The sequence below is a fragment of the Lissotriton helveticus genome, assembly GCF_964261635.1.
Source record: "Lissotriton helveticus chromosome 1_1 unlocalized genomic scaffold, aLisHel1.1 SUPER_1_unloc_1, whole genome shotgun sequence".
Taxonomy (NCBI): domain Eukaryota; kingdom Metazoa; phylum Chordata; class Amphibia; order Caudata; family Salamandridae; genus Lissotriton; species Lissotriton helveticus.
Window position 1 is genome coordinate 4,942,344 of NW_027611648.1, and position 15,508 is coordinate 4,957,851.

At 45.0% G+C, this 15,508-nt stretch overlaps 1 protein-coding gene and 1 long non-coding RNA gene across 2 annotated transcripts in view; both read left to right on the forward strand.

Annotated features, from left to right (window-relative positions):
* The window catches only part of LOC144805417 (uncharacterized), a 63,262-nt gene extending 54,223 nt beyond the window's left edge, over positions 1–9,039 (forward strand). Inside the window, exons 3-4 of the long non-coding RNA XR_013605515.1 lie at positions 8,386–8,554; positions 8,704–9,039. This is a non-coding gene — a long non-coding RNA (uncharacterized LOC144805417). The remainder of the gene's footprint in view (positions 1–8,385; positions 8,555–8,703) is intronic.
* An 811-nt stretch (positions 9,040–9,850) lies between these two features.
* On the forward strand, positions 9,851–11,572 carry LOC144805426 (uncharacterized). The gene has a single exon (XM_078671984.1). The coding sequence runs from the start codon at positions 9,851–9,853 to the stop codon at positions 11,570–11,572; it is 1,722 nt and encodes a 573-aa protein (XP_078528110.1).
* Positions 11,573–15,508: the final 3,936 nt, after the last annotated feature.

The window sequence follows — 15,508 nt, forward strand, 5'->3', positions numbered from 1 at the left end:
TCTCCTTCTGCAGTTTATTCGGGCGAGGGGGGTTTTTGGGTGCTTGTTTAGGGGCCATCGCTGCACCGTTCTCAAGCCTCTTCTTACTCCTGGTCCTCGCCACTTTCGTTTAACCCTCGCTGCCGCCCTGAGCTCTCAACTGGGAAAACCGCTGGCTTGCTCCTACCTGACGCTTTCCCCTCCGCAGCGCTCTGCTCCGCTCTGCCGTGGCTCTGTACAGCGTCTTTTCTCTCTCTCTCGAGCAAGCAGCAGCAAGTAAGTAATTTTAAAAAGTTTATCTAGCGAGTTAACCACTTTTCTGAAGAGAAGTTTAAAGCTTCTTAGGGTCCCAGGCTCTTAAGTCATCTGCTCGTCTGCATACATCGTACAATCGTACGAAAAAGAAACGTATCTCTATCTCTCCATCCTCCTAGCTCTCTTGATGCCGTTTGGTTCAGCTTAGCATGAAGGTCGGGAGGTCCAGCAGAAGCGTCCTCACTGTGGCGGCTTCAGTCCGCCATCTTGCTTCCTCCACAAAAGTCTTGCTTCCTCCACAAAACTCTTGCTTCCTTCACAATTTTTTTTTTTAATATTTATTTAGATGCATTCCTTTGAAGATAAATAAAATATTTTTTAGGAAACTTGATGGCATATTGGGCAGTTTTATATGGGGCTTTAAAAAGAATCGTAGAGCACTTTCTTCCCTGAAATTACCTTTCATTAAAGGAGGGCTTAATTATCCAGATTTCAGACTGTACTACTTTGCCTCATTTCTGGGACGGTTACAGAGCTTGTTTAATTCTAGCGATCCATATTTTTTCCACCAATTTATGTTAGGATCAAATTCCTTACAATTCTTGGCCAGAAATAATGACCCGAATTACTTTAAAAGAGTTAAGTTCAAGACAGCGAAAGATATAATAAACATATTGAAGACAGTAATGACTCAGAATAAAGCATCATTCTACCATTCTCTTTTAACTCTTTGGAATAACCCGGGATTACCAAGTATTTTTAGCGATTCAGGATGTAAGATATGGGCGAACCGAGGCATAACAAGATTGGGGGACCTATATGGGTCAGCAGGATTCCTTGACTTTGATACACTTAGGCTATTATATAAATTACCAGCAAATACTTATTTTAAGTACATACAAATACGCGACTTCCTTATAGGGAAACTAAACCTTAAAGAGATTGTTGACTCAGGCTTTTGGCTATGTATGTATAAAGGAGCGGGGAACAAGAAAAATACCATTAGCCAAGGATACAAATGTTTTATTGAATGCAAGATAGATGACTGTCCCAAAATAGCACTGAAATGGGCTTTACGGTTTACTACCAGTATTTGTTCAAATGATATTTCCTCCTTTTTAAACAAAATCGATACATTAGTCCACTCTTCAAGCTTAAAACTGCAAGCTTATAAAACGATATGTCAACTTTACTATACCCCTTTACAAATAAGTAAATGGGCTCCCAACAATGCTTTCAGTGATTGTACTAAATGCCCAAAGTGCAATACTCAGGCTACCGATTTAGAACATATGCTGGTTCTTTGCCCTGTTCTTGCTCCCTTTTGGGACAGTATAGAAAATACTCTGAGATCGAAACACCTCATTGAGGTTACATTATCATCAGATATGATTCTCTTAGGCCTGCAACTCAACACTTTATTATTTCAAGATCTAATTTTTATTTTATTAGCATGTGCAAGGCTGGTTATAGCTCGAGCATGGATGGCGGAACAACCACCTCATGCAAACGAATGGTGGTGCTTGGTGACAGAGATTCACCACATGGAGCTACTGCTAGCTAGGAAAAGAGGTGCAAAAGCACGGCCCAAAATTGATAGAATATGGGGCTGCTTGTTTCCTACCTGCGAATTGAATTAATGTGCAACTAAGCCCTGTTTTATCTTACTATTTTGCAATTCTTTTTACTGATTCTATTCTTTGTCGTCTTTTTATTTTTATTTTTTTTTCTCTGCAACTGCTTCTTGTAATATTTACACAGATGATGGAAGTTTTGTTAAATGAAATACTCTGTATGTGCTTCAATTGCTTGTGCCACCTTTAAATAAAAATGTTTTAAAAAAAAGCAATCTAATCCTACATATACATAAATGAATAGTTTACTGCATGTCCTGGTAGAGCCTAACCGCATGTCTCCGTTTGTGTTATACCAGGGTCTTCGCCTTTTCAATAGTGAGAGCTACTTCTGATCGAGGAGAATCATCCTGATCTACTGCCTTTATCACGTGGCTTAGCCAAGTGTAGATGAATGCCAAGCAACTTAATTGCGCCCCTAGAGCGCCCAGTCTTGCTGCAGTGAGCACATAGCATTTGTAGCACTGGGCTAGCAAAATGTTTCCTGTAGGGCGCTTAAGCCTTTGTAGCACTGTTAGGTTTACCTGCGGGACCCCAAGCATTTATGGTACTGGTAGGAACGATGTATCTGTGGGGTCCCCAGGGACGCATTATGTTAATTTTATTCTTATTAACGAATCACATTTGAGAGGTGAGTGTTTCACTGATGGTTGTGGTCTCTTTGTCATGCAATACATGGGATGGCATTGTTCTCTCTAAGTGCGTGTGAAGACAGAAGACTTCTATTATCTGGTGAGTTGCCCTCCTGTTCATTGGCTCCTGTCCAGATCCTGGCCCTGGTTTAACAATTCAACGTTAATTTTCAGTAGTGGAAGTCACAGTAGAAGGACTATGAGCAAGACCTGCTGTAGAGTTTTCGCTGTCCTAGGAAATATACCTGCGCTGATTGCAGTGTCCGATTTATTAAAAATTGCACACAGAGTACCCCTTAGAGGGCTCCCCTAAAATCTACCAATCCTTATTGTGGTCACCGACTGGCCTGAGCCAGCCACCACCAGAGTGTGTTGTGTCCTCATGGGGAGAGTGCCTGTGCACTTCGAGGTCGATAACGATGTCTTTCCTGGGTGGAGGTGCTCACACCTCCCCCTGGTCAGGAAGAGCCATCTGTGGCAAGGATTTTCAAAGGCCTTGCCGCCTTTGTAATTCGACCCCAGACACTACTGTTAGGTGGAGCAAGCGATCTTCCTGTCCTCACCCCCTTTTAGGCGCAAGGACAGGTGGGAAACCTTAGATACAACAGGAGAAATTTCAGTTCTTGGCGACCTAAGGGCACTGCAGCCTTCTCTGCTGGTGAAGATCTGTAGAGAACTATTGTCTTGGTCCCAGTCCTACTGGCCTGTCTGCATCCCTGGATGATCCAGAACCAAAAGGCAAGTCGTCTTGCAGCCCAGCGACCTCCAGAACCTTGGTTATGTTACTCACTCTATATTTGCAGACTTTGTGTTTTTGGTCTCATCACTCTCACTAATGTGCCCCTTATTTTCGGTGTCAACACCATCGATTGAGCACTTGTTCAATAAAAAGAGATTTACAAAGTACCTGTGTCTTGGCAAGATAAGCAGCGTGATGGTCATTTATTCAATCGAGTCTGTTGTTGAGCCCTGAGTTCAAGCTGCCCTTTAATGTAAACAGGGTCATTGATTTGGCAGTACCAGTATCTGTAGTTAAATTAGACAAAAATGAGTTCTAATTGCCAACTCTCTGACACCCTGAATGGCCTCAACCCAATCGCCATCGCCAAGCGTGCCTAGATCCCTCTCCCGCACAGCTCTCCAGGTCCCCAAGTGATCCAGAGAATTGTAGATCAACTTCCTATAGATGGTTGAGAATGCTTTTTCGGTCAGGAGATCAATTAGTAGCTGGTCCTCCAGTGGGGTGCATCAGGCAACTGCCCCCCTTCCCGGATGTGACTTTGCAGAGCGTGGCCACCTGCAAATGTCAGAACCGTTTTTAGTCACCTAATTTATACTTTTGTTGTAGGATCGTGAAGGACACAAGCACCTGTCCCCCCACACATCGCCCGGCCGCTCTAAGCTAATCAATCCCCATTTTGTGAAGCCCTGCAATCCTCCCACTGCACTTAAGAGATCACCATCATACAGTGGAGTAATTTCAGTCAGCTTACCTTCCCAGCCTAAATACTTGGTAGCCTCTCTCCACACCCTTACCACTGTTTGGCTACGAATAGGTAGGGTGCCCTCAAGCTTTCTTCGATAGAGCACCAGGTGGGGTAACCTCTCTTGCCCATGGACTATCTATCTACCCGGTAAGCAGGTTCCTCACGGTCCGCAAAAACCCAGTTGTTGACTGCCACCATCTGCGTGGCCCAGTAATACTTGTGAATGCTCCGGACCGCCAGTCCACCTTAATAAACTCCCCTCTGCAACTTACTCAGCGTGACGTGCCACCATCCCACAACAGGAGCCGAAGTTCTCAGACTACCTTTTGAAAAAAAATGTCTGGTGGGATCTTAAAGGAATTTTTTGCACAATGTACAGGAGACCCTGGAGGGTGATCACTTTAAATAGGGCCACCCAGCCCAGTAAGGAGAGGGGGAGCGCCCGCAAGTGTGGGGGATCCCAGCGAAGACTGTCTAATTTCGGGAGTGTGTTCCTGCCTGTGCTCTCTTGTAATGAACACAACCAAATATTTAAAGCCATGTAGTGCCCCCCGAACTGTGCACCTAGAGTGCAGCAGCAGGGTCCCTGCCACCAGCAGGAATATTAAGGACTTCTTCCAGTTGATATTATCTCCTGAATAATCTCCAAGTATGTGAAAAATGTGTAGGATTCGTTCACTAAGGAAGGCTGGCTATGTGTCATATAACAAAACGTCTTAGCAGACGGAGATTCTCACATCCCACTCCTGATCAACTGGAATACCCCATAAGAGAGGTCCTAGTGAACCCAAACATGTGTGAAGAGCATAGGAGACAAGGAACATCCCTGTCGGACGGCAAAGACTCGGTAGACTGTATTATTGACGCACATGCTCGCTAGAGGGGCCACATACAAGAGCTTAACAGCAGCGCCACTGGTTCAGCAAAGGAATCCCCTATTGCATGTGGTACCCCATTAAGGTGTTGGAGATTTAAGCGCATTCCCTGGTGTGGCATAAAGCCCGATTGATCAGGATGAACCATTGTTGCAATTACTGTCCGCACGCAGATCGCCAGGGCCTACGCAAGGACCTTCGTCTCAAAATTAAGCAGGGAGAGAGGTCTATAAGACCCAAACTCAGTTGCTGGTTCATCCTTTTTTGGGATGACCGCCACCTCAGACGTTCTTTGGTCCTCCGGGAGACACCCTTATTTTCAGGCAGTCTGAAACCTCCTCGGGAGGCACTCCCTGATTTTATCCATCATGCTTTTATATAATTCTAAGGGGGGCTCATTAGGCCCCATCGCTTGCCCTGTTTTCAAGGTTCCTATTGTCTTATATATTTAGTCTATTGTCAGGTCTTGGTCTGGTGCGTCTCGGTCCTCATTCGTTAGCATTTGCAGGGTCAGGTCTTTCAGGAAGTCTCTCCCAGTATTTCCGTCCCCTTGTTGTCAGTGTCCTCCAGGATCCAGTTCCGTCCTTTGTCTTGTCTCTCTAACCATTTAAGCAACTCATTGGCTTTATCAACGACATCATAGAGACAATGCTGGGTAGCCAGCGCAAGACTGCACGCTATTTTCAATTAGTGCTCTTAATGTGTGCTGCTTCAGTTGATGGTGTAATCGGAGAGAAATTGATTCCCCACTTGCCAACCCAACCTCCAGGAAAGCACATTCCCTGTCCTGAACCTCGCACTTCAATTTACGTTCCTTCGACATTCACCCAATCAAGGCTTGTATCTGGCCGTGAATCACTGCCTTAAATTCACCCTATAGCACGCAAGCTGATTCAACAGGCCGCCCGTTCTCCTTAAAATAGAATTCTGCTCTATCTCTCATACGAGCTTTGTACGTCTTGTCTTTTAAATATCACGGATCAACCCTTGGTGGTAGGATGAAGTCCACAACCGGACCATCGAGTTGCACCTCCACCAGAGAATGGTCTGAGATTCCCCCTGCTATGTGCGTAGCAGCTCTAAAATCAACTTTATGGACAGTCTGGGTGAAAGGAAGGTGCAGGCATGCCAGACTACCATGTGCTGTAGACAGGTGTGTCCGGTTCTGATACCCTCTTCCCCTCTAGGGGCATTTAGGAGTACCATGAATATAGTTTAGGTGCAGTTCTGTCACTCCAGTCACCCCAATGTGTATATGCTCTGTCGTAAGCGTCTTGTCCTTCCACAGGATGAGTCAGTCTTGTCTGGGTCTCTTTCCTGTTTCCCGGCACTTGAATGGCACGCCCGAACATTTGAGAGAGCAGTGACCCACCAGCAGGCTTTTGTGGAGCGCTTTTGTCCTGGATGTAAGGCTGCATACAGTAGGACACCCACTCTGTCTTTTCTTTGCCTTTGCCTGAAGATCAGCAGTCCCAAGGTAGCAGTCACACCTGGCCTGTCAGTAAGTCCAGCCCCTCTGGAGGACCGACCGTCAGCAATTGAGCCCACACTATGGCCGGCTGGACCACAGGCGTAAGCTCAGACAGGGTGTTCGACACTTGGATAGTTGTAGTCCCTCATGGACCTCTGACACAGAGTAGTCAGAAATTCAGCAGCTAAAAGCCCAGCACATGCTCTCCAGGAATCTTGTAGATTCAGACCCTGTTGTGTTAGGAATTTGGCAAATGCAACCTTGAACACGCCGTTGGCAGCACACAATCGTCCAACTGGGCCTCAACAATCACTTTGTCGTAGAGTTTTATTTTCTTCCTTGAACTGTTGGTAGAGTCTTGGCGGGGCGGGAAATCCCTCAGACTAGCTGGTCCTGCTGGATGGCTTTCCGGCCCGCCCTACAGATAACGAGGATGTGTCAGACCTTGCTTCTTCCAGGACAGCCTTCTCCTCCCTTCCCTTTCTTACCAGACAGGCAGGCTTCTAGGCAGACTTCTAGGCTTTTCAGGACAGGTACACAGCTTCTCCATTAAGTAATTCAGCCTGCAGGTGATGTCCCCTCAACTTAGATAGGCTGACACCAGCCCTGGTGTCACAGCAGGCACCTGAGTACTTTGTAGTGCACTTTATTCCTTGGTATCAGAGGACTTTGAACTATGGTATAAAAGAGGGATAGATGGTCCCACTTGCATACACAACTGGCAGGCAGGAGATGCTGTTTACTCTGTCGCACTCTCACATTGCATTTATTCTACGCGCACCAACACCCTAAACACACACTTGATGTTAGCGCAAAGTCTGGGCACAGGTATAGAAATGGAGCATTATATGGGTGTGTCAGTAGGAAGCCACTCCACTGACCATGATGCAAAGATCTCATCAGGCTATTGATCCTTACAACAGGGTGCATTGCCACCACCGCTCTAGCTGTTAAACCCATGACAGTCGTCTGCCTTAAATAAGGGCACACTTGGTGTGACCCTCCAGGTCACAGGACCGGTCCAAGACCCCTCATAGTCCCTTGTTAGAAGTTGCACAGTACTGGGGAGGCAGAAAAATCTAATGTAATTGTTTTGTGGTAGATTTATCGCAGTAATGTGCAATTACCAGTTTGACGCCATTGACTGGGGAGTTGCCACAAGGAACAGATTCTTCTGCCTGTTAAACCGCATGCCATTCATTATTTCATAATGTTTTTGGGCTTTTATTTACCACTTGATTTAAGCAGGTGGTATTTATATGCATGTGGTTGGTTGGGCGATGGGTGAAGCAGGGGAGGGAAGGGTAAAGAAATGTCCAACAAAGGGAAGAATTGTGTGTTTCCCCCAGTTTGTAAAAAAACAGCATAAGTCTTGGCTGCTTCTGCTGCACCCAGAGTCTTGTGCGTCTTTTCAGTCTAATTTTCCTGTCTGGACAAAAATGGTGTCCTGTTTTTCTGCACCCGGTACATCCAGGTGCAGAGAAACCTAACAAAGGTTAATCAAGTGGAATACAATGAACACTTGAAAGTACGCCTTAATTTCATTGCCCTTGATTCATACTCTGGACCATAGTTGAGGGATATGTCTAGGCATAGTCCTCGCAATACACAACAGATTTGCGTGCGGCAGAGGCCAAAACTGAAAAGTCAGGATACTAGATACAAGTAGGTGGTAACTCAGGGCAGGGGAAAAATGCCTGTTGTCCATGGAGGGGAAATTCCCGTCCCAGAAATCTAGATTAAAAATTAATTAATAGTATCCTTTTTTAAATATCTGTTTTGGTGCCTGTGCATATGACTTTAATTTCTGCCTTTGGGATTCAATGTTACAAGTCCATAGGGTACATGTATCCTTTGTGAGCTTAATAAAATGTTGAAAATTCTATAAATCCTCACTCCTACATCCAAGTACTCTCAGGCTACCACTCTACACTCGGCTCTGTCTGAAAAACAGCTCACATTTTCAAAATTCTGCAACTCTGCATTGATTTGGCTTGTAAATTATATTTTTGGAAATTTTCATGTATTAACTGTTTAATTTTAATATTATAGGTGATTGAAATTACTGACGAAGAAAGCAAGATTTAGCACCAGGCAACTGAAGTCAGTGCCATAAGAAGGATTATTTTGAAAAACTGAAGGACATCCAGCCTTCTACGTTTAAACAATTTCCAAAATCTAGGTGTGGCGAGGAAGTGGGAGCTGAGGAAAGTACTATACTGTAAGTGAAGTCTCTAATTTAGTATTTCATTAACCCAGAGCAAAGCCATATCTGTGCACAGAATAACGTTCATCTAAAACATCATGTAATTCCAGATAGGAAACACACATTGCATAAAAGAAAGTTATAACAAAAGGTTTCTTCTGCAGACCATCAAAGAAGAGACGCTGAGAGAAGACTCCGAAGCTGACACGTTAACAACCGAAAGATTGGAAAATTACCTTTGTTCAACAACCGTTTTTAACCAGTTACGCAAGCTTGAGACTATCTGCCTCTGGGTAGAAAACCATGACACACTCTGCTCACTCTTGCGAAAACCTTACAAATACACCACTTTATTGTGTTCATAACCATCTCAGATTGTTTCCTTTTTATTGTGTACTGTTCTGTAATTCTATGTAAATTGCCTCAACATTATCTGCTGTGCGTGAATGATATGTAAAACTGTTAAAGATAAAAATGGATTAAATGAGCACAGTTGCGCTATGGGTAATGTAAATACATCTTCGTCTTCAGAACTACAAATCTTTACCTTACACCAAACAAAGAAAGGGTAAAAGGAACTGATGTTCTGCAACTGGTGATCCACAATAGTACTGTGCATGTTCTAACACCCTCAGTTACTGCCATTACTTCAGTGCAAAAAGGTACTTCTCAGTTTAATCATTAAATATCAGACTAACACCTTATCACTGCATTGTTAAGAACCTATACAAATAGATTTGAGAAAAACTTCAGTCACAAAATAAGTTGCTGCCGGAGAGGCAATAACCTAAAGACTATTATCTGCTAGAAACATTTCGACAGGTGTTACAGGGCTGCTTCAAGACATAGTTTGCTCAATTCAAGTGTTAAGAAGATTACACACAATTTCTTTTAGAGATAAATGCTGAACATTATCTAAACAAGCCTGACTCTAAATTCGGGTTCCCTCTTACCGTGGCATATAAGTAAGAGAAAACTAATCGCAGAGATATTAACACTAGGTATACACCTTATAAAAATACGGACTGTGAGACCAAATTCAGTGTTCAAAACCACCTCAATGAAGGCAAAATAACCTAATTTGGGGGAAAAAGTTACATGTGCCAAAAAAGACACAGCCATAAATCTTATCTCACAGAATTTGACAGAATGCATACTGGGGGAATCCACTCTCAGTGCAAAGTATGCCAAAAAAGTTTCAGGCGTAAATCTTATCTCACTGAGCATATGAGAATCCACACTGGGGAAAACCACTCTCCGTGCAAAGTATGCCAAAAAAGTTTCAGGCGTAAATCTTATCTCACTGAGCATATGAGAATCCACACTGGGGAAAAACCTTATCAGTGCTCTGAATGCCAGAAAAGTTTTAGTTTCAAAGCGACTCTAAATGAACATGCATTAACCCACTCTGGGGAAAAACCTTACCAGTGCGCTGAATGCCAAAAAAGATTCTGCCGTAAATCTAAACTCACTAAACATATGAGATCCCACTCTGGTGAAAAACCTTATCAGTGCGCTGAATGCCAGAAATGTTTCAGTGACAAAGGAGGACTCACTCTACATACAAGGACCCACACTGGGGAAAAACCTTATCAGTGCTCTGAATGCCAGGAAAGGTTTTGTAACAAACAAAGTCTTTCTCGACATGCATTAACCCACTCTGTGGAAAAACCTTATCAGTGCTCTGAATGCCAGAAATGTTACAGTGACCAAAGCAGTCTCACTCGGCATGTAAGAACCCACATTGGGGAAAAATCTTTTCAGTGCTCTGAATGCCAGAAATGTTTCAGTGACCAAAGCAGTCTCACTCGGCATATCAGAACCCACACTGGGTATAAACCTTTTCAGTGCTCTGAATGCCATAAATGTTTCAGTTACAAAATCAGACTCACTGAACATACAAGGACCCACACTGGGGAAAACCCTTATCAGTGCTCTGAATGCCCTAAACATTTCAAACTTAAATCACTTCTAACTGCACATTTGAGATTCCACACTGGGGAAAAACCTTATCAGTGCTCTGAATGCCCAAAACATTTCAACCGTAAATCAACTCTAACTGCACATTTGAGATCCCACACTGGGGAAAAACCTTATCAGTGCTCTGAATGCCAGAAAAGGTTTAGTTTCAAATCGACTCTATATAAACATGCATTTACCCACTCTGTGGAAAAACCTTATCAGTGCTCTGAATGCCGGAAATGTTTCAGTACAAAAAGTAGTCTCACACTGCACAGAAGAATCCACACTGGGGAAAACCGTTATCAATGCTCTGAATGCCAGAAATGTTTCAGTGAAAAACACTTTCTCACAGTGCATATAAAAACCCACACAGGGGAACAACCTTATCAGTGCTCTGAATGTCAGAAATGTTTCATAAACAAATTCAGTTTCACTAAGCATATAAGAACCCACACTGGGGAAAAACCTTATCAGTGCTCTGAATGCCCAAAAGATTTCAGACTTAAATCACTTCTAACTGCACATGTGAGATTCCACACTGGGGAAAAACCTTATCAGTGCTCTGAATGCCAGAGATGTTTCAGTGAAAAAAACAGTCTCACTCAGCATATAAGAATCCATACTGGGGAAAAACCTTATCACTGCTCTGAATGCCACAAATGTTTCAGTGTAAAAAGCAATCTCATTCAGCATATAAGAACCCACACTGGGGAAAAACCTTATCAGTGCTCTGAATGCCACAAATGTTTCAGTGAAAAAATCAGTCTCATTCAGCATATAAGAATCCATACTCGGGAAAAACCTTATCAGTGCTCTGAATGCCACAAATGTTTCAGTGAAAAAATCAGTCTCATTCAGCATATAAGAATCCACACTGGGGAAAAACCTTATCAGTGCTCCGAATGCCAGATATGTTTCAGTGTAAAAAGCCGTCTCACTCGGCATATAAGAATCCACACTGGGGAAAAACCTTATCAGTGCTCTGAATGCCTAAAATGTTTCAGCCAAAAATCTCATCTCACTGAACATGTGAGAATCCACACTAGAGAAAAAAAATTATCAGTGCTCTAAATGTCAGAAAAGATTCAGAGGTAGAGATGGTTACAAGCGCCATAAGAAAACACACCATTAAAATTATTCAGTGCTCCAAGTGCCAGAAAAGAATCAATTTTAAACGCAATCTCACTCTACATGAGCAGATGCACACAGGGGATAAAACATTACGAATGCGGTGAATGCCAGAAATTCCTATTTGATTGGCACAGCCTCACTAACCATAAGCGACTCCATACTGATGAAAAACCTTATGAGTGCTCTGAATGCCAGAAAAGCTGCAGAGAAAAACGCTATCTCACCATGAGAATCTCCACACTGGAGAAAATCCTTATGCCATAAAAGCTTGAATCTGAAAGACAGAGTTATGCTTCATGAGAGATCCCACTCTGGGGAAAAACATTATGAGTGCTCGAAATGCAAGCAAAGTTTTGGTCACAAATTACTTCTCACTTGACATGAGCGAACTCACACGGGGGAAAAATGCCTTATGTGTGTTCTGAATGTCAGATAAGGTTTAGTCTCGAATACAATGTCACTTCACAAGAGAGAATTCCCACTGGACTAAAGCCATATACAGGAGGGGAAAGCCAGAAACGTTTTACTCAGAAAGGAGATCTCACTAAACATGAGAAATGCATCCACACCAGGTGAAAAGTAAGGCGTATCTTGAGTTGCAGAAAAGCTTCTAACAACCTGACTTTACATGAGAGAGCACATATTGTAGTTGCAATAGGATTCATCAAGAAACTCTTGCAGGATAACTTAGGCTGCCCGCATGCAACCTCCAAAGAAATTTCAGGCCTGGAATTATTTTTTAATTGCAACGAATCCACAATTTGAGTATCTGAAAGTTACAAAACTCTCAAGGTCTTTACTTAACACAGAGAAGTGTTAGTGCTTGAAAAAATCAACTAATTGCCATAAAAATCACAATATTAATGTCTTAAATTTTACTCCACCCAAAATGTTTCTACTAACCCTTGTTTCTTAACATATGACTGGTATCTATATTTTCATGGTAAGATTAAGCCTATGCGGAGTTCCTCAATGAAGAACTTCGCAAAGTGACAAAAAAACTCTGGCGGTCTACTCAGATTTCCGCAAGCATCGGAGTGCGTAAGGGTCATGCCGTTCGTGGTGATTTTGATCTCCTGTTGTTTGTCCCGCCCTGTAAAAATAATTGCGAAAGGCACCATGTGCAGCACAAGAGGGTGCAGCTGCTTCTACTCAAGCGGCAGCTTGGTCAATGCGAAGGAAGGTTTCTCAATGCGAGTGGTGTGACCGGCCACGACCACTTGCATTGAGAAATCCGACGACCCGCTTTGAGAAATCTCGCCAGGAGGTTGATTTTGCTCGCCAACTAGACCATGGCGAGCGCGAGCAAGGAAAAATCTTATCAGGAGGTGGATTTTCCTCGCTCCAGCACATAGCGTTGAAGAGTGTGAGCGTTGAAAAAAACTTGCTACGCTCCACGGAGCGGAGTTTTTAGGAACTATGTGAGCTCCGCGGAGTACGGAAAACTCTACCAGCGGAGTTCACCACCCAAAATGAGATAATATACAACAGCAGGAAAACATAACACACCAGTTACTTGCCTTCGATAACGCTCTTTCTGGTCGATACTCCTTTACCTGCAGATTCCTCACCTTGTAAATATTTCCCACACACCAGACTGGGTCCTTCAACTTTAAAGCAGAGTAGGAGACAACATGCAGCTCAGTGTCGCCGTCATTCTGCTACAGAAGTGACAAGCGGAGACTCAAAGAAGCACTTCCCAGGCGCACTAATAATAATAATAATAAGGGAAGTTTGTAGAGCGCCTGGTTACGCGCAGCGGCGTGTCCCCGCGCTGTAGTGAGTGGAATCAACAGAGTCACAGCCACCAAGTCGGCCCGGCTTACTGCGTGTAGAGGTGAGTCTTTAACTTCTTCCTGAAGCCAAGTTCAGAGGGCTCCAGGCGAAGTTCCAGTGGTAGGGCATTCCAGCTTTTCGCGGCCAGATATCTAAAGGACCTACCCCCCATGCGTGCCTTTTTTATCCTGGGGACCTTCATTAGCCCTGTACAGGAGGAACGCAGAGCGCGCACAGGCGCATACCGGGTGACCAGGCCCTGGAGCGAAGCCGGTGCCTTACCGCACAAAATGCGGTGGCACGTACAGAGAGCCTTAAACTCAACCCTGCTCCTTACTGGGAGCCAGTGAAGGGCCTGGAGGGCTGCCTTAGACGCCGATCTTTTAGGAAGCTTCAAGACCAAGCGGGCCGCTGCATTTTGCAGCACCCGGAGGCGGTTAATGGCCTTTCCAGTGGCCCCCAGATAAAGCAAGTTGCCATAATCCAGGCGCGATGGGACGAGGGTGTGCACCAGCGTCCTTCGGGCTGCCGTTGGAAGAAGATCGATAACTTTCTGCAGCTTTTCAGGATGCCGAAGCATACCCCCACCACACGGCCTATCTGAGGTCCAAAAGACAGATCGGCGTCAAACCACACCCCAAGATTTTTCGCTTCCTGGCAGGGTGTGGGAGCATCCCCGAGACAGGGTGGCCACCACGCCGATGACCAAACAGACAGGCCCCCCCCACCACGAGCACCTCAGTCTTGCTGCCGTTTAACTTTAGGCAATTGGCGGACATCCAGGTAGCCAGCTCCTGCATGCAGGCTCTGAATCTGTCTGCCGCTAGACTGGGCGCGGGCGATAGGGAGATGACCAGCTGCGTGTCATCTGCATAGGCACTATGTGCAGGCCGTGGCTTTCGACGATGGACGCCACCGGGGAGACATATAGATTGAATAAGGTTGGGCTCAGGGACGAGCCCTGAGGCACGCCCTGGCCCAAACCAATCTCCCTCGAGTAGCAGTCTCCCTGTCGAACTTGAAAGCCTCTCCCTGTCAAAAAAGACTGGATCCATTCAAGCGCAGCCCCTGATATCCCTCCATCATTCGGACACTGTAGCAAGGTGGTATGAGCTACAGTGTTGAATGCTGCACTTAGGTCCAAAAGGATGAGAGCCATAGTCTGGCCCTCATCCACCCCCTGGCGTATGGTTTCCACCGCCATCAGTAGCGCCTATGCCTTCCTAATTAACCCATGATAAGCATGCCTCCCAGTTAAATATTCCTCCTTGACATGCGTGGCAAATGCCACCCGCCACTGCCTTTCAGGGCGCTTAAGTACGGCTTTAGCCACCCGAAGCTCATCACTATACCACGGGCCGTTTTTTGAGTACGGCAACCCAATTTTGCCAGGGAGAGTCGGGCAGTACAGTTTAGCGCCTCGGTAATGCGCATACTTAGGCTAGTGTTAGGTGTTTCCACATCATCCCCCCCTGGACTCCCCCCTCTAATAAGTGCCGCACTGAACTTAGCTTGGGAGAAAGTGGCCCATCTCCGCCTCGGGTGGTTCAAAGGAGCTGGCTCTGGTAATCTAACCCCTGGGATCCGTATGGTAAAAGGTACCAGGTGATGGTCCGACCAGGGAATAGGTATAGGTATAGGAGTCAGAGCATCTACTTCCCCCCAGTTGGCAAATATGGGGTCCAGTAAGTGGCCTCACTGGTGGGTGGGATCTTTTACTTTCTGATCTAACTGAAGGGCACGTAATTCTTGGCAGAGGTCCATGGCGGCTCTATCCCGGGGGTCGTCCAAATATTAAGATCCCCTAGCACCAGGAACTTATCCCTGCGCAGCGCAGCCTCTATAATGCCTTCTACTAGGCTGTCCCCAAACCTGGCAAGAGGGCCCGGGGGTCTATAAATCAGGAGGCCCTTCATAGTGTAGCCATCATTCACCTTAATGGTAAAAATACCCGCCTCGCTATCCATAATGGCGATGTACTCTAAGTGGCATCGTAAGCGTTGCTTGGCTACGATAGCTACCCCCCCTTCTATGCCGGTAGGTCTATCCGGCCTAATCATAGTGTAGCCTTCCAGTAACGCCTCCATAACATCAGGGGCC